The sequence below is a fragment of the Nesoenas mayeri genome, assembly GCF_963082525.1.
Source record: "Nesoenas mayeri genome assembly, chromosome: 2".
In the NCBI taxonomy this organism is placed as follows: domain Eukaryota; kingdom Metazoa; phylum Chordata; class Aves; order Columbiformes; family Columbidae; genus Nesoenas; species Nesoenas mayeri.
In genome coordinates, this window is record NC_137543.1 from 47,013,139 (window position 1) to 47,036,086 (window position 22,948).

The window sequence follows — 22,948 nt, forward strand, 5'->3', positions numbered from 1 at the left end:
CTTCTGCTAGTTTCACACTGGTTGAGGTTATTGACAAAGCTAAATGCTATGATCCCCTCCTTCATGCAAATGATTAAGAGAACCTAGAAGGAAAGAATGTACTAAATACTTATTTAAAATAAACTCTGAATTATTCATCTAACTCATTAAAAAGAAACCAAAGCATTCAAGTTAAATGTGTGGATCTTTTAATTTTGGTAAATTCCTAGGGTAATTTCAGGTGATGCTGTGATTGCATTGTTGTGGTGTATGCCAGAAATCATACTCCACTAATAACCAGCACTCAGCCTGATGGGAATAGGGAAGCACAAAAGACTGTGAATAAGTGCTTTTAAAAATAGCCCCAGCCACCCCCTTCCTCCTCAACAAAAAAATACAAAAAGTTGAAAAGGACGAGGTGGATGAGAACAAAAAGGTAGCTGAACGGAGAAAAGGGACATTTGCAAAAAAACTCACTTTTTTCTAGAAAGTGATTCTCTCTTGCCTGCACTAAAATAAATGCCCTGTGCTGATTTAACTGCTGGAGCAGTGTTGGGATGCTAAGAGAAGTTGTATAAACCTAGAAAGATTCAGAAAAATATAGAAAATCAGAAGGCTTCTTTAGCTGGAATTGATTTTTATTGAAAATTTACGCTGCAGTGAACTGCTGGTATCCTCTAAAAGAAAAAACTGAGTAATGGCTCATGTTCCAGTCAGGTATTTGTAGTTGGAGTTCTTCTTTTGTTCTGTACAGTATTACTGTGGCTTGATTCCTGTAGGATATACTGTTCCTCTGAAATGAGCTGACTGTTCATGGGAGTGGTATGCTCAGGAGACAGTGAAGTTTAAGTTCCCTATAAACAGATGTGCATATATAATTACCTTCAAGAGCTTGCCCTGTGTGACTATCTTAAAATATATGATGTACTTTTTGTGAGACAAAAAAAATATTCATTATTTCTTGTTTTATTTCAAGGCTACAGTTGACTAGTCTTTCACATGAACTGATTTACTCCTTCATAATAAAAGAGCATATGCTTCTTCATATAGCAATCTATTTGTGCAATACTTGCACTTTGTTGCGTCCATGGCCTAATTGCTCGCTGGTTACAGACCGAAGAGAGGCGCAGCGTTGCACAAGCAGACAACAGAACCTGGTTCCCTTTCCAAAGTCAGCTGAAAAGGACTTTGCTGCAGGAGTTAAATATATCCACTCGTAGGCAGTTTTTCTTACTTCTCTGTAGTTCTTCTTGCTGATTTACACTTAAAAAATGAGAAAAAAAAAGAAGAAAAAAGTAGAAATATATCCTTTTACAATACCTAATTCTATGCCTACTTCAGCAGTTTTGAAAATACACTCAAGCAAGCATATTAAACAGAACCTAGTTTTCCTAATATCCCAGTTGTATAACTGATGTGGCACCTTTTAATTATGTGCAATATCTCTGTAGAAATATTTTGAAGTCCTAGCTGATGAAGTCCTTTATAAGTAACATTTAATCTTAGCAGGTAAAATGATTTTTTTGTTCTGCCTGAATTTACAGAAAGGGTAACCAAATTAAACATGACTGATCGAGGAATGGTATAGTTAGTCTTCTCAGAGTTCTCATGGATGCTTAGAAAAAAGTTACATGATTCCTTTCATATTTGGGAAACACTAGTGTTTTCGTTACAGAGTTAATCTGGATAACTGGTTTAACTAAGTGAGAAACAGATTTATGACCTCAGTGATCATCTGAACTACTCACAAATTCGCCCACCCTCTTATTAGGGAGAATTTGGGGGTACCTGAACCTGAAGGAATGTACTGGACTGTTCCGGAGGACTTGTTGGCTCTGCACAAACTCTCCACTTTCAGAATAAGCAACACTCAAAACTATTAAACTGGGAAACCCAGATAGTCTAAATCAGATGCTTTTCAGTGCCAAGTAGCCAAATTATGGATAACACAGAAGCAACATCACAAATGAACTTTCTAGACAAGAAAGATATTAGCACATTTGGCACAATGCCTTAAAATCACAGAAAGATTTTCTTAATTACTGTAATTGCGCTGCGCCATTGAAACACTAATTGCATCTTCCATTTTCATATAATAACCAGTGTTTGTGCTGTTCATTATCTTGGTCATCAAGATAATCAATACGCCAATTTGCAGTCTCCTCTATTATACCCTTTTGGTTATACTTTTCAAAAGTGCTGGGGCTTATGTTGAGCATTGCACCCTAACTACCTTTCATTAACTTGGTTTAAAAACAAAAGTCTGCAAAAAATGTCCGCAAAAAATACTGCAGCTGCCAGAATGAGTGATTTCCTTCATCTCTAGTCCCAATGGCGCACTTTAAATATGATATTTGCCTGGAATTTGCCTTCCAATGAATATGTCCAGAGAATTTCACCATGCTTTTCATATTGGACCATACACTTTTAAATTAACGGCTGTATTGTAGCTTAAATAAATTAGTCTTTGTCAAACCCAAGCACTCAGCACCTTTTCAGAAAAAATGGTTTTATATTTCAGAGAAATATAGCAAATATGTGAAAAGTAGGAGCGTCATTTGTAATACTACTGATTTTAAATTTAAATGACTCAGACACAACATGGAATAAACAAAATCAGAAATAAATTAACAGATAACAAAATTGTCTGTATTTTGGAAATTTCCGCCAATTTGTTTTTTTGGGGGGAAAAAGAGCACAACCCATTCAACTGAAAAAAAGGAGTTGTACATAAGCATTGAGAACAATCTACTTTGTCATCACATAGCACTTTCTTAAAAAATAAAGGTGCACTTATGGTTGATCTATTTTTTTGAATATTTGCGTATACTTTTTACTTCTGCTCTATTTTTTAATTAAAAAAATGGCAATAATATTCCTTTGTCTGGTTTTCAGCTGTTGACTATTGTGTTTTCTTCTTGACATTACTTTGCTGAAAAAAAATTGGGAGATTTTTCCTCCCTTTGAATGGTACAGAAAGAGGTTTTTAAAATATCAAAAGACAGACATGAGAAAACATAGTATGGCATTTTATCTTTGTTTCTTTGTTTGTTTTTCTTTTTAAAGGGAAAGAAGGAAGTCTATTTCCTGCATTGCTTATGAAAATGTCTATTGTAATGAGATTTCAATTGCTATTTCATAATAATGTAATTAATGTTATAAGCCTGACAAATCTGTCTTTTACCTCCCTAATACTATGAAGTAGAAAAAACCAGATGTGTAGACTTGGGGCTAACCTAGTGGATTTAACAACTTGCTTGCTTCTCAGAGTACACAGTATATCCAGCTACTTACCTGATCTTCACTAAAAACAAACATACATGTGGATGGATGTATAAGCATATTTTAATGCAATGATATCTAAATGACAAATAAACCAAGTGTTCCAAAAGTCTCATTGAGATCCATGGAGTTAGGATTAGCAACATGATTCTAATATATGTTGATAAGAGATAATTTTTTGTTCAGCTTACAAGGCAACCCACATAATTCCTTTGTAATTCAATTCAAATAGCCTCCTCTCCTATTGTCTTATTACATCACAATATTTCAAAGGACTTTAATCTATCAAACTATGTATCTGAGATTTCTAAATACAAAACCAGGCAGAAGTGTATTTTTTTTCTACTTTTGCAATTTTTAATGATAATATATCCATTATCTGGTAATATTTTTCATTTGGAAAATTTTATTTTCATGAAAATAAATGACTACAATATGGACAATATTTGACATAGAACAGAAGTAAAAGCTCCAAATTTTCAGGTCAGTTTTCTCTTGTTGGAATTTATATTTAATTTCTAGGCTGGCTTATTACTAAGAACACCACTCTACTGGTTCATTTTAAAGAGCTGGCATTTCTGTTTTTGCAAATGCAATTAAAATTAGTTACCTAGGTTACAAGAGATCATTAATATGTGAAATTTAGATGACATTTTGTGTTTGGTCATTAACAATTGACACTTGCCGCAAATAACTCCCATAAAGTGCTTTTAGAGTGTCTTTTATGCTTTAGTCACTTTGCAGTCTATTAAAGAGTGTCATGAGGTTATGAAGTGTGACCTGTGACCATGAATTCAATGTTCTTTCACAGGATCTTTGCAATATGAAATTGAAATGCAACAAAATACATGTGGCAAATGAAACGCTTTTAGAAATGTTACTGCAATATGCTAATGTAGGTGATAAAGGACAACTTAAAGCAATCGATGGAGGTGATTGTGGTGACCAATTCCACCTCTTCCTTTTGCAGTTTTGCTCTCCTACTTTGAGAAACAGAAATCAGTCTCTTTGACGGATGGTTTGCAGTTTTGTTTTCAGATCACAGCTTTAAGTAATTGCTTGTAGATAAAACAACCATAAAAGCTGATGTTAGGACAAAACCAGCTGAGGCTCTCACTAGCACAGTGACATCCTCTCAGCAAGAGACACCTGACCTCATGACACTGCCAGCTGACTTAATTCCAATTGTGTTGTCTCTATCATCATTATTCTTGTTACTATTACATTTAAATAAATGCATGAACATTTTTATGCATGAATATTTGAATGCTTTACTACATTAGATCTAACATAATATGCTTCCACGAGTATGTAGGTACTCTAATAAACCATAAATTGGTAATTCCGATGTTTGATTGGTTTGTCACCCTTCCTACTGGAGTCCAGGATGCTTTTTTGTTCATTTACTATTTGCAAACATCATTCTATGGACATCCATAATGTACATACACTCACTTTAAACAAGTGGGCAGAAGTAAGACAGCAGAGGAGGAATGTAGGTGCTACTGTGACTCAGATCTGTCTTCAGCAGCCTGAACATTTGCCAATGCATAACCCTGCAAGGTAACTGGGCTATGACAGTGATAGGATCAGAAGAAGATGCTGTGAAACAAAGTCCTAATTCTGTTGATTTGATTGGCCCTAAAATGAACTTCAGTCAACATACAGCCATTGTCAAGTACTATACATACAATTCATTTTGGCCAATTTTAATTCTATTTCATTCTCACTTCAGTCTTTCTGAAGAGTCTGAGGTTCCTTGTTTAAACAAGTTTTCTAGGCTTTACAGTGAGTAGAAAGACAGAGAGAGAAAACAAACCAAATCAAACCCCAGACGTTTCCTGAAGGTTATTTATCTCATTCTAAGTTAGATATTTAAAGAATTTCAGAATTCTAAGGCCAGAAATGTGAAAGTTCATTGCCTTGTTCATGGAAAAGGCAAATAACATAAGTATGATTTGCATTTATGCAAGCTGAGCAAAAATAATTAATTTAAATACTTGTCTCTGTCTCTCTGTCTTTCTTGTTGGCCTACACGGCATAAGGTAATGGAGACAGGCTGCTGGTTTCACACTAATTACTCACCACTAAATAATTTCTAGCTTTTGACACTCTGGAGAAATCAGGTGCTTTTCTCTTTCAGCTCTGTTTTCAGTTCTCCAGTAACCAAGGGCTTTATCCTACATTTTTGCTGGTTATTCAGGTAATATTTTAATATAAGAAATCAGTCAATTTCCATAGACTGAAAGATGGATATCATATATATCCTGATGCTTTGTGGTAAAATGTTCATTTATCTCTGTTGGAAACTATAGAAGTATATGTATATTCCCTTTAAGAATCCACTCTCCTTTTTTTTTTCTGTAGAGTACCTTTTTCTCTTTCTTTCTTTTCTTTCTTTCTTTCTTTCTTTCTTTCTTTCTTTCTTTCTTTCCTTCTTTCCTTCTTTCCTTCTTTCCTTCTTTCCTTCTTTCCTTCTTTCTTTCCTTCTTTCCTTCTTTCCTTCTTTCCTTCTTTTTTCTTCCTAATATGTGTACTGTCTGTATCACAGTTTTTTTCTTTCTCAACGGGAAGCATTCTGTAGTAAAGATTAGTGATTTTGCTCCTTCCCTCTTCTTATTTTGAAAGGTCATTCCCTTCTATTCAGACACTATGAGATTTTATTTTTTTATTAACTGAGGCAACAGCAAATATTGACCCTTGCTAAAGAGTGCATTTTTGTTTGTCTTCTATAATTTGCTGAATAGGCTGATTGATATTTGGCTTACTGGAACTGTGATAGTGTACAGCAGCTGAGAGAATCTTGAGTCTGATTTCTGGCTTCCTGACAGAAAAGCTAATGCTGTATACCTAGGAAATATCTCAAAATGCAAAGTGTGCAGAAAATAATCCAACACTTACTATATAATTTAGGAAATGACAGCTAAACACCATCTGATGAAACATTTAGAAATATAAGTTAATACTGTGCCTTTACATCAGAAGATCTCTGTGCATTATTGCAATGCCATGATGTCCAATTTGCAGAAGGTAGTGGCCTGCAAAAGGAGCCAATGAAGGCTGAACTAATCATGCAAGGATTAACTGATTACCCTACAATTAACGTCTGAGGAGCAGATTTAAAGCTTCATTGGATTATGAAGATGTGGCAGTTGTAACTCAGAGTATGATGTGCACTTTCATAGCACTTCATGCTTACTTATGATGAACACAAGTCCAGATTTCATTTATTTCCAGGATAAACAGCACTGTTGAGTTATGGCTTGAATTTATTGTAATAAAATAACACAGCTGTAATGAAATAACAGGATGGTAGTGAAATCATTAAAATGAAATCCTTGAGATCTTATTAGTTCTGAATTTTTTTAAATGAATAAGAATTCTGGAATAGCTTTTAGAAGTGCTAACTTCACTGAGTTCACTGCCACAGGTAAGACTGCACTCCTGGCAGGAACAAGTTGATTTGGTATCACAGAATCATGGAATGTCAGGGATTGGAAGGGACCTCGAAAGATCATCCAGTCCAATCCCCCTGTTGGAGCAGGAACACCTAGATGAGGTTACACAGGAAGGTGTCCAGGCAGGTTTTGACTGTCTCCAGAGAAAGAGACTCCGCAACCTCCCTGGGCAGCCTGTTCCAGTGCCCTGTCACCCTCACTGAGAAGAAGTTTCTTCTCAAATTTAAGTGGAACCTCTTGTGTTCCAGTTTATACCCATTACCCCTTGTCCTACCATTGGTTGTAACCGAGAAGAGCCTGGCCCCATCCTCGTGACACTCACCCTTCACATATTTATAAACATTAATGAGGTCACCTCTCAGTCTCCTCCAAGCTAAAGAGCCCCAGCTCCCTCAGCCTTTCCTCATAAGGGAGATGCTCCACTCCCTTAATCATCTTTGTTGCCCTGTGCTGGACTCTCTCCAGCAGTCCCCTGTCCTTCTTGAACTGAGGGGCCCAGAACTGGACACAATATTCCAGATGTGGTCTCACCAGGGCAGAGTAGAGGGGAAGGACCTCTCTTGACCTACTAACCACCCTCCTTCTAATCCATCCCAGGATGCCATTGGCCTTCCTGGCCACAAGGACACAGTGCTGTCTCGTGGTCATCCTGCTGTCCACCAGGTCCCTTTTCCCTATGCTGCTCTCTAATAGGTCATTCCCCAACTTATACTGGTAGTATGATTTAAAAATAAAAAAATAAATGAGATATCAATGTTTTTGTTTCTTCTTCTACCACATATACCTTTTTAATTACTGGAATATTGTATTATCAAAGAACAAAAAAACTAATCTGAAAGACTGTGATTGTTACAGACATTTCAATCATTATCTGAGACCTAAAGTCTGTCCGTTAGAATGGCAATGGATTGAACGAACACTTACTGTCACCTAACTGGTCATGCAGCAACAAAGACTGTTTACAGGAAAAAGGCAAATTAGAAAAGCAAAGCACATGCAGGAGAAAATCTGTGCCCTTGCTTGTTCCTGCCGTGGAAACATCCAAACCTATCTGTCCTTCTCTTGCCTGGGCAGGTCACCTAGAACAGAATAAATGAGACTTGAATCACCAGCAAGGCCAACGTTCTCAGTTTGTATCCTGATCAGAAAATCTGAATGCATTACAAGCAAAACTTGAGAGCTAACAATTCCAAAAATTATTAAAAAGCCTTATCATTGCTTTATTTCAGTGACAAACATCTTCACTTTTCATTTGCCTATTAGCGTAAGGCTTTTTTTATAGATCTTCACAGCGGTATATAGCAGTTTTTATAGCAATAGATACATTAATAAATGTTTGGAAGCATGATCATGGCTAATGAACAAGCAGGAGGGGGAGAGAAGGGGTAAAGGGGAAGAAGGTGCTAATATGCCAGTGGCCCTTTCTTGACTGTGGTGAGAGATGATCAGTTTGTGATGCTGGTATGGCAAACCACCTTACAGCACACTATTCTAACCATAGATCCTAAGAACAAACAAAAAGATACCATCAAATGAGTCAGTAGAACCTCCTGAAACAAAGAGTAGGCGCTTTAAACCTGTTAATCTATATTGTGTAGCTAGCATTTCTGTATTCAGGTATGGGAAGTTCCTACGTTAGTTTATGAAAGTTGGGAAAACCAACCACAATTACACGTGAAAAGTTATTGCACTGGCTTAGCCTAAGTCAGGAGATGATTGTAACCTCAGTAGCTTAGTTAAGTAAGGGTAGAACAGAATGGATGCCTAGATGCTGTGGGTACTTGCATCCTATTTCTGTGTGTGGCCTTCACTAAGGTGAGTGGGAAGCCCTCCCAGCCTAGGGGAAAGAAGAGCCAGAGAGTGGTCAAACTGTTGTAAGTGAAGCGATGAGGCAGGTTTGAGCATCTTTTTTTCACAGGAGACAAAACGAGAGAATTGGAAGTGGAGAGAGACAAACTCTTCTGTGACAGGAACTTGGAAGGTTTTCTTCTTCTGATCCCCATTCTTTAGGAAAAGGAGATTCCACCTTCCTTTCTGCTCTGCATCATCCTGACTTCAGCACGCATACTCACATATACCAATAGACTTGGAAGAAGAAGCAGTCTCTAGACACAAAGGTGACCCAAGAATGAGGGGGAGATCATGAATCTGAGCTTTGCCACTCAAAACGATTTCTGAACAATAAAATGCACTGACCTATTTTTTTTTTTTTCTCAGCTGCATGGAACACAAAGCAGGACCAGGCAACAGCAAACATGTGCCTTGGCTTAGACTTCCTATGCAAACCTACTTAGTGTTTTGCATTTGCTGGGGCTAAGAATGCATATGTATTCAGTCACTCTGAGACCTTCTAATGTCCAGTCAGTTACAAAATCAGCCGTGTGGATTATAAGTCTGATCCTTAGACACAGCTCCTCTTGCTAAGCTGTTCTTTTACAAGCATCCTCATCATTTGGAGTTACTACCTTTTGTATTGTTTCATGTGTGTGCTGAACATAATAGTTCAATATGAACTGTAATCTTTAATCTCCATTATATTCAGTAAAGCTACAATAATTATAGCTGTAGGTAATACAGATTCTTAGTTGCTGATCCTTTCAAAGAAAAATATTTAAAAATGAACACGGAACCGATCTAATCACAGAAGCCACAGCATGGCTCATGGATTACAAGAGCATAAATAATGCCGGGTCATAAATTTGCAAGTTATTTAGCCCTGTTTCATCCTTGCTGTTCTGCTCTGGGGGCAGGTTGTCTGATAACTTCCACTGAAACTTTGGCTCTCCATAATCCAGATCTGTGTGGCACAACAGCTTTGCAATGTGGCTCCTGTCTGTGTGAAAGAACTCTACTATGCCAAAAGCAGCAAATAGTTCACAAATTTAGGTTCAGTGCTAGAACGGTGTTTTACTGCATTCCACTAACAGAGAGTTTGTTTACTTGTTTAACCTGCTGTGATTGTTTATACTGCAAAATGTTTATATGTCCATAATGGCTGAGACTGATTTAGCTTACTGTGCTGCCCCAAACAGAATGACTATGTCAAGAAAGAGGGTGAACACATTTGCCTCTCCATGACCCACGGCACATTAACATTTGCCCCCTATAAGTCCCTGTAGCAGCCAGCTCTAAAATTTAATTTTGCATTCAAGGAAAATATACTTATTTTTATATGCTTTAAACTCGCAGCCTGATCATTTAGTTGAAGGATTCCCAGTTTCTGTGTTTGAAGGATAAAAATTAATAATCATTCACTAATTACCTTGTTCAGCTGTCTGATTTGAAACTGAAGGGTTCTGACCCATAGCTCTGTCCATCTTTTTTTCACTTTTCCTTGTACCCTTTTAACTTATACTTTTTAGAGGTGTGATGATAGGAATCACAACCATTAATTCATCTATTGAAAAAGAGAAGGTTTTTATACAACACTTTAAAAAAATGCATTTCCTGCTTAATTCCTGATCCATCAATGAAACCTGTGTGGACACAAACATCACAAAGCTCCCTGCAGGACTGCAACAGCATATTTTCTGGATATTTCATCTCCACCTTTCTCTAAATCCCCTATGCATCTAGGATAATGAGAACAGCTCTGGAAATTTGATAGTTTAGTGTCACCTCTTACAGCATTTGGGTCATTTAAACTCTTTCTAGATTTAGCTGAACATAAGAACCTCTAAAATCATCAGCTAAGGATTTTGAACTAAGTCACACTGAATAAAGGAATAATCAAAATGAACATATGATTTTCTAACATAAAGTATTTTCTATTGAACCACAAATATTTTAAGTTACTGATTTTATTTTGTGTTACAGGACTATTTATTTTCAAATGTTTCTTTTGTTCACATATTTATTTGTGAACTTCTGTATTTACTGAAACGATGATAAAAGAAACAAGAAACAGGAAATGAAGAGAATGAAATAGAGATCATGGAAGAAAGTAGGGCAATTTAAATACAATTAGTGAAAGCACAAATATCACAGAAAGTGCACTGAAAAACACTTAAATAACAAAACTAGGACAAAAAAAAATAAAAGGAAAACAACCAGAAACTTAATACTAACAGATCACATAGATGTTGGGTAACTGTGTCAATATTGGTTGGTTGCTCTGTGCATAGTTTCTTCAATACAAAGTTTTTCCTGTGACTTTTTGTTTGCTTTCCACAGAAATTAAGCTGCGTATTTTTTTTTCCCTTGGGAGAAGTGAATTGGAACCTTTTATTTGAGCCAATCAGCTGGAAACTGTGGGGAGGGTACCCAGCAATATGAAAAGGGTAGCTGCAGAAAATCTTACGACAAACAGAGAAAGAAAGTGGTAACTCCAAAATAAACCAAATGCCCATGTTATCCTAACAGAAAAATACCACAAAACATATTTTCCAGATTGCTTGTATCTGCTTGCATGTACATTTGATGTCATGTCAGTAATCTTCAATTTAAATAATATTTCATACTCATTCTTTGGTCTGTTTGATTATCTCAAGAAGTGTACTGAAACACAGAACCTCTTTCTTTTGTATCCTTTCATTTTCCCTTCTTCTGAGTTTGTATTTAAATGCTCATAATGTCATTCTTCCAAAAGATCTTGGGGGAAAAAAGTAGATGCTTGGTCAGAAAAAGTTCAGAATCAATTATTTCTTTAAGATGCTGTTTTTGCTTTAGTTTTGGGGTTTTTTTGTTTGTTTGTTTGTTTTTTTTAATAAATGTTTATTCCTAAATGAATTTTAATATATTTAAGACCTGGCTGTTGTTGGTTATATTTGAGAACACAAAAAATAATTTCATAACCAGAGTTCAAAAGAATTCAGTATTTCTTACTGCTTTTACCACAGGAAGTCGGAAAAAGTAATGTTACCAAGTTTTCTCTAGTGAAAAACTCTCTGAGCAATGATACACCATTAGAGCATCAAATCAGTTTTTGGCAGATTGATTTCCACAGCAGTTTTTGGTTGTTCTTATCAGGCATATGGAGCTCCATGAACTTAATTTTTGTCATTGTGTTTCAGATCAAGACAAATTACTGGCTTTGAGAAGTAGATGAAAACAGTTATAGTTTTGCAACTTGTAGACATTTCTGTGTTTGTATGTGTATGAATATTTATCATGGAAGCACCAATTGCTGAAAATGGAACACACATAAACCCTGATGTAGGGTTTATTTTCTTTTTTTTCATATATACAGATCGTAGTACAATCCCAGGGTTCTCTTCTGTGACTGGGACTTTTAGGCACCATTACAACACCAGTAATAATAGGAATATAATAGGAATAATGGCAATAGATGGCTATCCTAAGACTGCCTCAGAGTTGTGTAGGATACTTGCTATTTGTTTTCTTTGGGAAAGGAAGCGTACCATTAGTAGAAAAAAGCAACTGCGGTGAACCTTGGAGACCCTCAGATAGTAGTACAACTCTAGATCAGGTCTCATGTTGCCGTAGGTTATGCCAAAGGCTATTTCAGACACAGAGTTATGGAGTTTTTAGCTAATTCTAACAAAGGTAAGCTAGAATCATGACACCAAATCTATTTTAAATCTAGACCTAAATATGATTAAAACAAAACGAAATAAACAACCAAATCCTTCCAGTTTGGTGTTCTTCTTATGCTGTCTGGAACATTCACTAGAATTTGTAACTATTTCTAGAATTTCAAAGACTAGGTGTTTGTTGTATCAGGTATAATATATTACATATATTATCCTTTCCTCCCAGAATGTCTCACTTCTCCAAGGGGTAACTGCAATACTGTTATAATCTTTAATCTTTTTGCCAAACATACTTTCATTGTTAGCTTTTGAAACTCTGAGAGGTTGGCACATGCTTGGTGGGGGCAGATTCTTTAGGATTTCACCTGTTCTAAAAAATTAGCAGCATTTTTTCAAATGCTTACTATTTGGCGACATTTGGGAAGGTGTCCATGCCCATGACTGAGCAAGGCCACTATTTCTCTTTCAATATATAGATAATTTAAATTACGACCAAATGGTCTTGCTGTTTTTCTCTTGAGGAGTATGAGAGGTGAAGAGTTTGGTGGATTTTTGCTTTCTGTTTTATCTACATAGAGAATTTTTTCCTAGGTTTGAGAAAAGTTCAACCTAGGAAAGACACTTTACACAGAATTGTTTATCTTAACAAATTAATGGCTACCTAAATTATAAGCAAATAAACTGAGATTTTATAGCAAGAGCAACAAAAATTACGGTCAGCATCACCATCTCTTCACAACTATCAGTATGTATCCTGTGTAAATGAGATTGTATTCATGAAAATACATTTATTCACTTTTAGTGTTTCGTTTTTCCATAGCATAACCAGAAAAGCAGCAAGATTACACTTCAGGAAAACTTTAGACTGTATTATTTAGGTCTGCAGTATGCCAAAGAGCTTTTTTGGGAACAGAAGCTTTGCTTCAGCTCTTAAGGAGGTTCAAACTATTTAAACACTACCTCCCAAACTAAATAAAGCTGGTATTGAGAACTGCACAAAGCAGTGGAATTGCACCAACTTTAACCTTTGCTAAAGTTATCTGTGACTTGTGCAATTTCTAAATGAGACCGTGATGGAAAGCTTAATCAGAAAACATCTGTCTTCTAAGGCGTAAGACTCTACTCTCTCTGAAGTCTGTTTAACAAATTCTGATGATTGCTTTTTTCCTAATTGCAGTAGAAAGAGCAGGAACAGATTGTTTCTATTTATATATGCAAAGGAATTGTGTCTCAGAGGATAGATTTTAGCCATGAAAAACAAAGCAAACCAAAAGTCTTCAAGCCTTCCACAAAGTCCTCTATTAATTTATTTTAGCACTGAAGCGATTAACAGCCAAACTGCATGATTTAGTTTTGTACACTGATTTTTAAGACTGGAATGAAATCTCCAAAAGCGAGGTTAGGGAAGCAATCCAAGAGCGTAAGCTTAGCCTGCAGTCTGCTCTTAGGATTTCTTAGTCACACTCCTTTTTCAGAAATGTTTTAAGGAACATCTATTACTACAAATGTGGCAAATAGAGGTTTCAGAGTAGTTCTGATGCCAGTAATTCAGGACACATAAATTCTGATTTCTGTAAAAATATTTGATGTTAGTTAGTGGTGATTTTGTCTCCTTTTGCACTTATTTTTCATGTGTACAAATTACAGTGAAATAACACTGATTATATTCAAATAGTAAACCTATTCTTTTATCAATGTCTCTTCATACTGCACTTTTACAGCAATTAAAACATTTTTACTGGCACATTAACCTTGCTTTGTAGATTTCAAACAACTACACACTCACCATTTAAAATGAATCTCTACGTGACCTAATGCAAGATACTGTCTTTTCCACATAAAGATGCTTATAATGTTATGGCATAGCAAATATCCGTGACATACAAAATTATGAATTGCCTAATCTCAATATGATCATCCTTATTAAATTCACTCTTCTAAAGATACACAACAGCACTGTTTAAGACAATGAGTGTTCTCCCACAGTAATGACTGATTATTTGTGATTCTGGATATCTCATGTACCTCTGATAACACGGGGAATAATCACACAGCCAAGTTAACAGAGGCTCCTTATGGCAACTGCAGGATCTGTAAAATCTAAAGGTCCTTCTTTCATTTGATTGATTATGTGAGAAAGTCTGAAGTTATGCGACTGCATTATCTCCTCTATCTAATTGCACAGGTCTCTCTTCACTCTCTTTAACTAATATCAGTAAAGGACTATACAAGAAGATGTGTTCTGTGGCTCTGATCTATCCCTTGCTCCTACTGATTTTGCTAAAAGGATCATCTGTAAATCCAAAGGTTATGGTTAATTCTTTATTTACTGTGTCTCCCTTTATTTGTCCCACGCAGTACTATTAATACAACATTTTTTAGTGATAAGAACTAACTGCTCCAAACTGACTCAGGTAAATTGATTGAACACCAGTGCTCTATCATTGGAAAGATAAGACAGATGAGACTTCAAGATAGATTTAATCAAAATATAAAAGTGATAAAAGTCACAGGGCACCAAACTCCAACCCTTCAGAAGCAAGGGTCTGCACATGTTCTCGTTCTGTAATAGAACACATACTTGTCTGAAAATAGAGATAATAAGGACTGAAACCCTCTGAACTGCCATTCTGAACTTCAGACACATTTTCCAAGAAAAGCTTCACTTAAGCTGGTATGTTCCAATATTTGAACTTCAATGAACTGGCCTTCTGCTGGCAGAAAAATCTTGACATATTCTTAAATAGGAATATTTTAACTTCATTTGTTGACTTTAAAACTTATTCCCCCATGCTCTATTTTCTTTGATAAAAAAATTAATATGGCATATAACAGTTTATTATATATTCCTGTTTATTGACTTTATAAAACTGTGTGTTATAATTTGGCTGAGAAGTTTTGCACCTTTTGTAGTTATTGGTAGACAGATATATAATGGCTAGTAAATTATGTTAATAGAAGTAGCCTTCTAACATTTAACAATAAAATTTCAAAAGAAACTCTCCCCTCCAAAATATTATTTTCTGATTTTTGATTTAACTGTTACAGAGAGAAATGACTTTATTTTGGGTTATCTGCAGCGTTAAAACAACATTAAATCCTAAGGTGAGTTTCTTCATGAAAACGAACAGCTTTCCTTCCTCTTCTCTGTGTTGCATGGGTTAGCTCTAGAATGGACATGGCTTGTGATCTATAGAGTCAAGATTAGAATTAGAAAAATTTGCCTTTTTTTCCATAGAGATAATCTTTCCTAAATTACTAATTGAAGCTTTTTATAAGAAATGGCATCTGGATCTACTTCAAACAAACAAACAAAAAAGCAGTAGCAGCTAGAAAAGTTACATGTGAGTGAAATGTGAACCAAGTTGTTATCTATTAACTTAGCTGAAGATAAAAGAGTATGATTTTGCAAAACATCGCAGTCTGGGAAACATGGGAGGAATGCTGAAAGTGAAGAATACAAGGCCTTACCTAATGTTTCAGTTTTTTCATTCCACCTGTGACAGGTTCACAGGACTTCTTGTTGGATAATGCTCTTTTATGGTGGCAACAACACACAAACTTATCTTTGAATGTAGAAGTCAGAGACTGCAGTTATTAAAAATAAGTTTCAGGTTCAAAGTTCTACCACCAGAAAAATCCAAAACATTCCCAAAACACTTTCAAGTTGGCATTTGATTCAATAATGGGATTATAGCTGATGTAGTGAGGTCATGTGACCTCACACTAAAGTACATTTCTGCAGTTCTCAGTATTTATGGATGTAAGTTTTATGTGTTCACATTTCACATTGAGGGACACTAACTTTCTTTGCTAGGTTACAGTCTAGATCACTCTGACACAACTTTAATTAATCTTTAAAAATTGTAATTAATATTTATCTTAAAAATCTTCACCTTTAAAAAGCTTACACAGACTGTGCATTTTTTTGGAACTGTCGGACCTGTTCTCATGCTTCTTACCCTGAGCTTTATAACCCAAGGCATTTTAACTCCATACTGACCTACCAAGATGGATCATGTATAAGTTATTTTACAAGATCCTAAAATGCAGCTGCCCTATATAAAAAAGTGTTAATAAAAATCAAGCTGCTAAATCTAAGTAAATAAAACCCCAAACGTTCTCATGAACAACACCAAAAAAGTAACTGCTACATGCAGGATTAATAATGAAACCACTTTACTGTCATTTACCAATTTTTTATTACTATCATTTAGGAAAACAGAAAAGGCAAGGAAGAAAACAAAAGCAGTGATGGCAAACGACTGAATAAGTCAAGCCATGGGGAAGATTTCATGGAATTCTCTGTGGTGAGGAGAAAGCTGATCATGTACTTTTGCCTGTGGCTCAGGGGGTCGCTTGGAACCAAGGGAGGTTTGTGACTTGGCTGCAGTTCACCAGGCTTGATTGGGGAACAGGTGCTGTGAGTGGGAGAGAGTTATTGCAAAAAGACTGTGAAAGAATTGTTCTGCTTGATGAGCTATTAACTACAGCCTAAACAAGATGGTTGGGCTGGCTTAGCTGGAAGTGAAGACAAAGTGACAGCCAGCAACCAGAGACTAAATAAACATGAATGTATTGGAATATAAAGGCAAAATGATGTTGGTGCTAATGATTAAACTTGCAGAAACAAAGAAGACAGTTAAAAATTGCAAGATTTATGTGGTATTTTATTGTTGAAAAAAAGTGTTTTAAACAGATAAATGACAACGGAAGCACTTTAGTTTCACATGTGTACTTCCTATGGCAGTGCTTGTTGGACTTGATGAAATATATGACTTTTTGGAACAACTGACAGATGTGTTGATTATTGTAGCTTCGGAGACATTGATGGTTTTGCACTTGTTGTTCTGGTGAGATCTTGTTTGATTTCATGTTTGCTGATCCATAGAAAATTCACTTTTGAATAGTTAGATTGAAAACAGGAATGAAGGAGGAGTTTTTGTGAAATATCATCTTCTCCCAGAGTAACCTACAATTGTTTAAAAACTTTTCTGCAAAAACTCCATTGCAGGATGAACAACAGCAAAGAGCAATGTATATGCAATGGAATTTCCTTTTATTACAATAAGTAAATTGCAATATTGCAACTTATTCAAAGAAGTTATCTACTTATTGTGTAGTAATCTTTTTACTGAAGAAAGTAATATTTAGAGATGATGGAGGATGTTTCAAATATTCTTTTCAAAGCAGATAGCTGCGCCTAGTCATCTACCACAACTGTGTGTGAGTCATGCTGCTGCTACTTCAATGTCCTGCTGCTGGAGATTCAATTAAACACGACACATCTATCTTCTGAAATTCCATTTTTATACTCTTCCACAAGTGTCTCTATACATTTAAGATATTATCCCTCAGGTTTTCTCATGATTCTCACGGTAGCATTTAAAGTCTTACAAAAATGCACCTAATGGTCTAAGCAATTAGAACAAAATTAATTCTGTTGAGCTGAAGACAGAGCACTTGCTTTTAGTCATTCAGAGACTGTGATGTGTACGGCACTGCCTAACGTTCCTCCACACAAAAGTTAGGGCTGGTCTTAAGATTTCATGTACCACGGATCTCACTCTTGTCTCTGACAAGACCCTGCAGGTTGTCATTGCTTTGATCTTCTAATGTCCTCCTCTGTGTTTACAGCATAGAAAAAAATATTCTAAAACAGTATGAAAGACACTAATAAAAGTGGAATACTGGAGAAAGATGTGTTAATACTCAGTTATTGCAGTTAACAGAGTAAATCAATAGCTTTAGTATGTAAAAATAAAGCAGTAACACTGGATGACATATAAAATAAATTTTACTTCAATGTGAGATAGCAGCAAGCCATAAAGATACAGTAAATTTTTACTTCATAAACCAAAGTTCATGTCCAGACATACTCTCTACATTACAGTCAGCTGAAGCTTCAAATTTAAGCAATATATGTATATAGTAGTAAAATATTGTATTTTTATAGCTAGTCTTACACTCTTTTCAATAAAATAAATGACATACCTCAGGTTACATAGCTACTACTGGCAATTCAGAAAAAGTTTTGTGACAAAATGCATCACTCAGCCTATACATCTGTCTGACAACCACCGCAATAACATCTAACAAAATATTACTGACAGATATCTGTTTCAGAGCTGAAGGAGCAGAATATCTCTCCTATGGAAACCATTACTGGGAAATTATTGTGTCTATATTCTGCATCAAAGTGATAATCTGGAAATCCCATGATGTGGCTATAGATTGTTAGTTTCTGTGTGTACTGTATTCTCTTGTGCATAGAAATGTTCCTGTTCAACACGTAGCAAGACTGGAGCATAGAGTAGCCTGGTTTTGACTGCTTAAGGAAAAGATCTTGAGTAAACCTGCATTTTTTGCATCACTACTTCACTGATTAACCAATCATTTTGTATTTCTAGCTCTGACATTTACATGTCAACTGACTTAGGCTTTTTACTTTTATGATACAAAAATACTGATAAGGAAGCCTACAGACTCTTTCTTTGTCTGTGACTGAAGTGAAGGAAGTGATAAGGTCATCCCTTTAGGCTACAGGATAAACTCTATTTGACCATGAGCTGTGCTGGGTGAATGTTTTGTCTCAATTATTGCTAAAACAGAATGAAGTTACCAGTAATGCATATTGCATAAAAACCATAGTGCGAGTACAGTGACTGAGATTAAGTTATATTTGGAGGAAGGGGGGAAACGATTCTATATCTCCAGTCTTTTTACCCTATATCTGAATAAACTCAACACCAGTTAACAACACAGACCTGGATTCTTAAGCAACCAGATCCTGCTGCCGTCTCAGGTGCACTCAAGCACATTCTGGCCAGCCGCTTGGCATACATCTTCCCATCGGTGACAGCGTTCTGCAGAAGCATGGAGATCACTGACTTGATCAGGTCACCTAGCAGCTTGTGGTAGCTAAGGTTAGTTGCTAAAGCAAGCAAGAACAACTACTTGACGTGAAGCTTTATATTACTGACTTTTAAAATACCTTTTTTGTGCAACGGGCTTGAGAGCAAACACCTAACGGAGCGTGTAGATCATCACATATGAGTTCAGCAAACATGAAAGCACAACTGTAGCTAGGGAAAGGTTTTCTCATCTGCGCCGCGGAGAACTGTTGGGTGTGCTAGCCCTGCCTGCCATTTCCAACTGTTCTGCAGCTGCAGTAAGAGGTAAGCCTGTGGCTGCACTTGACAAAGGACCACTACGGGCTGTTAAGGGGCAGACAGGGAAAGGCCAGCCCCACTGCCAAAAAGCGGGCACGGACGGGGCAGGTCGAGTTCCCGAGAGGCGCGGCGGTGCCACCGTCCGCGGAACCCGGCCCTTACCCCGCCGTGTCCCGCGAAAAGGCCGAGGTGGCGTGGCACGAAAAAGGTGTCCCCTGCCTGACGGCCGGACACAACCCGAACGGCGGGAGAGACCCACCGCCCTCACCGCCGCTGCTCCCCAACGGCTCTTCCCTTCCCGCCCCGCCCTCACGTGACGCCCGCGGGGACCCCTCCGGACCCCGGCCGCGCCGGCCAGGCCGCCTCGCACCCCTCCCCCTGCCCCGCTGATACAAACGCCCGTCCTCGCACCAGCCAATGGGGAGAGCGCGTTCCCTTCTCCCTGGCCTTTCATTGGTTCCGCAGCGCAGGGCGGTGCGCGCGCCGCAGTATAGCGGCGGCACCTCCGACGTCCCCCTTTCTCCCCCCCCAGGCCCCCTCCGCCGGAGCGCGGGGCGAGCGCGCGCCCGCCGCAGCTCTGCAGTCCGCTGCTGCCGCGCCGGGGCTCGCGCACGCTCCAACCGCCGCAGTAGCCGGGTCTCGGCGGGGCGGGGTCCCGCCGCTGCGGGAGGAGGTGGGAGCGGCGGAGCTGGGCTGGGCGCGGAGGTGACTGGCCGCCGGCAGCGGGGATGCTGCTGCTGCTGCCGCCGCCGCCGCTTATGAGGGGGCAGCAGGCGGGAGGGCAGGCAGCCGCGGCTCCCGGCAGCATGAGCAGCGGCGGGAACATTCCCCGAGCCCCGCGGCAGCGCTAGGGACCCCTCCCCGCTCCGGCCGACACCTGCGAACCGCGGCGGCGGGTTCAACCCGCCCGGAGGCGCAGCGCGAAGGCAGGGCCCCTCCGTCTGCCCGCGAGGGGGGCAGCCGGGCCGGCCACAGAGCGCCCGCCGCTCTCCCTCCTTGAGCCGCGGCGCTGCCCCTGCCGGCCCCCACCGGCCCGCCCGCGCCCGGGGAGGCGGCGGGAGAGAGGGAGGTGGGGGGCGAGTGGAGCCCACTCGTCACCTTCTCTCTGCCCGATCCATGGGAGGAACGGGCCGCCTTCCTTTGGGAAGCGCCGCCGCGGCTCGCCGGGATTGAGCGGAGCGGCCGGCCGCCGGCGCAGAGGGAGGATGCCACTGCTTCGGAAGGTGCTGCGGGTCTCCAATCGCTCCATGCTCGCCTTCATCTTCTTTTTCTCCTTCTCTTCCTCCTGCCTCTACTTCATCTATGTGGCCCCCGGGATCGGTGAGTCGGGAGCCGCCCCCTCGCGGGAGGGGTGGGCAGGGGAGTGTGAGGGCGGGGGGCGGCTTGGGCGGTGCGCACCCGCCTCCCCCGGCCCGGCACGCCGGGCGGCGGCAGGCGAGGGGCGGCCCGGGGGTCGGAACGCAGGCCTCTCTGCTGAGGGAGGGTCGGGGAGGCTGACAAGGGCCCGTCGCAGCGGCGGTAACGGGTGTTAACGTCGCATCTTTGTTCTGTTGGTTTCAAATGCTCTGGAAGATTCATCTTCAGCCGCGAGGTAGGTGAATGCTGTTCTTGCTTCCCAGGCTAGAAGACTGAGGCAAAAAAGCAGCTCACTGTTGCATTGTGTTATACATTAAAAGTAGAAACCAGGAAAGACAGGGTCACCTGAATTCTGATAATTAGTAACTGCATTAATAATACTGCACGTGTGAGCAAAGAACCAGTTTGAATATTTGTCATTTATTGCTGTCAGTGGTATCGCTCTTCACAGGTTTTACAGTTTGTTAACTTCCACTTTTGAAAGCAGCACTTAAGAGGGGAGACAAACAGTTTCTTGAAGAAAAGCTAAATAAGTAACTGTGAAAATCTGGGGTAGACAAAAAGAAATGTGCTGTTTTCATTAGTTTGCTCTTCTGCTGTTTCTGGGAGACCGTCAGGCTTTTTCTTGCTGGATGATCCTTTCCAAACGAGTTAGCCTTACCCTGAGCTAAAGCAAGCAGTATCCTCTGTGATGCTCTGTGGTAGTTCACTGTATTGGATGTGTGTTGGATGGGCAGTGTTCTCCTTTTTATCCCGGGAAATGCTTCTCCTTGCTTATCAGATGCTACTTAAATACCTTTAAAAACATTTTGCTCTTTGCCCTCAGTTCTTAAAACTCTTCACTGCAGTCATTGCCACAAAATGTCTACATTGATTTGGCTGCTGAATATACACAATAGTTTCCTGTTGATTGGTGTCTTCATGCTGTTTGGCTTTCTCTTGTTCACGATCTTCTATTTAGCTTGTAAACCCTTTCAAGATGCAATTACTGTTCCCATACTTATGGCACTTCATACAATATCGATGTGCCTGTCAATCATGGTTACAGTTCAAACAAATATAAAAAAAATTTGGGGAAATATCATGGGTTGGAGTTTTTGGGTTTCTTGTTTGTCATTCTTGCCCTCTCAAAGGGATACAATTTAGTCTTGTGAGAGAGAATGATGCTGCTAGGATCCATTTAGACATCTTAGTTCTATGAAACACTAGTGCAAGATTAGAGTAGACTTCAAGAACGAGCAAGTTGGTGTATGACTTAGAAAAGTGCATTTTCTGCATCTTTGTAAGCAAAACTACCAACATCTTCCATAACATATGCAACTGGAGTTTTACTTCATTATTTAAATGTTTATTCTTCAACAGATATCTTCTTAGAAATATATTCTCTTCTTACAAGGCTCATGCAGTACCTTGGTCAAAATCAGTGCCTCTAGTGATGACGCTTTCCTGACTGCATCTTGCTGCTTAGCCACTGGGTTTAGATGTCTGTTAGGTTTCATTTGTACTAGAAGTAAAATGAAATCAGCAGTATACATGAAAAGAATTCTTGGGGTAGGTTATTTAGGTCTGATCAACCTTAAGGAAAATAGTAGTCTTTCTTGCTGTCGCAGACATATACTGCAGTTAGCCCTTTCAAGCTGTGGTTTAACAATATAAAAATCATCAGTAGTTACACTAGTTTGCAAGATTACAGCTCTTTTTGGCTACTGTTCAGTAGTATGCTGCCCTAACTTTGTATACTGTTGTGCTGTGACGTCATCCAGCTTAAATCAAAACCTTACAATATTGGGCTTATTCTTTGTTTATGACACTTCTTGGCAGTTCAAAATGCTGCCATCCTATGCTGGTCTTAATGGGGGAAGGAATATAGAACATGGTAAAGTGTAGTAGGAAAATTTTACACTGGTAATTGAAGCCTGTCGGCTTGCAGATGTGATGCCAATTTCCCAGAAATTTGCTCCTGGAAATGTTACAGTATAGAATGGAGAGGAAGAAGGTGAAATAATATCTTAAAACCAACAGGCATCCTCTCAGTATTCTTGAGGAAAATGTAAGTTGTGAGAGTTGAAGATTTGCAAAAAAATCCAGTAACACCCTACCCCCCAAGTTTGTAGATAGATGATTTGTCTAATAATCGTTGCTGAATGCTGATGTCATTTGCATATTGCAATATGTGCTTGTTTCTTTCCATTGGGTGTGGTGGAATAGG

At 38.8% G+C, this 22,948-nt stretch overlaps 1 protein-coding gene across 1 annotated transcript in view; it reads left to right on the plus strand.

The window, feature by feature from the left end:
• Window positions 1–20,403: 20,403 nt before the first annotated feature.
• Window positions 20,404–22,948, plus strand: part of B4GALT6 (beta-1,4-galactosyltransferase 6) — a gene marked incomplete at its 3' end in the record, with an annotated part of 30,829 nt that continues 28,284 nt past the window's right edge. The window contains exon 1 of the mRNA XM_080339709.1: window positions 20,404–20,703. Coding sequence (XP_080195835.1) covers window positions 20,589–20,703 — 115 coding nt within the window. The 5' untranslated portion in view covers window positions 20,404–20,588. The remainder of the gene's footprint in view (window positions 20,704–22,948) is intronic.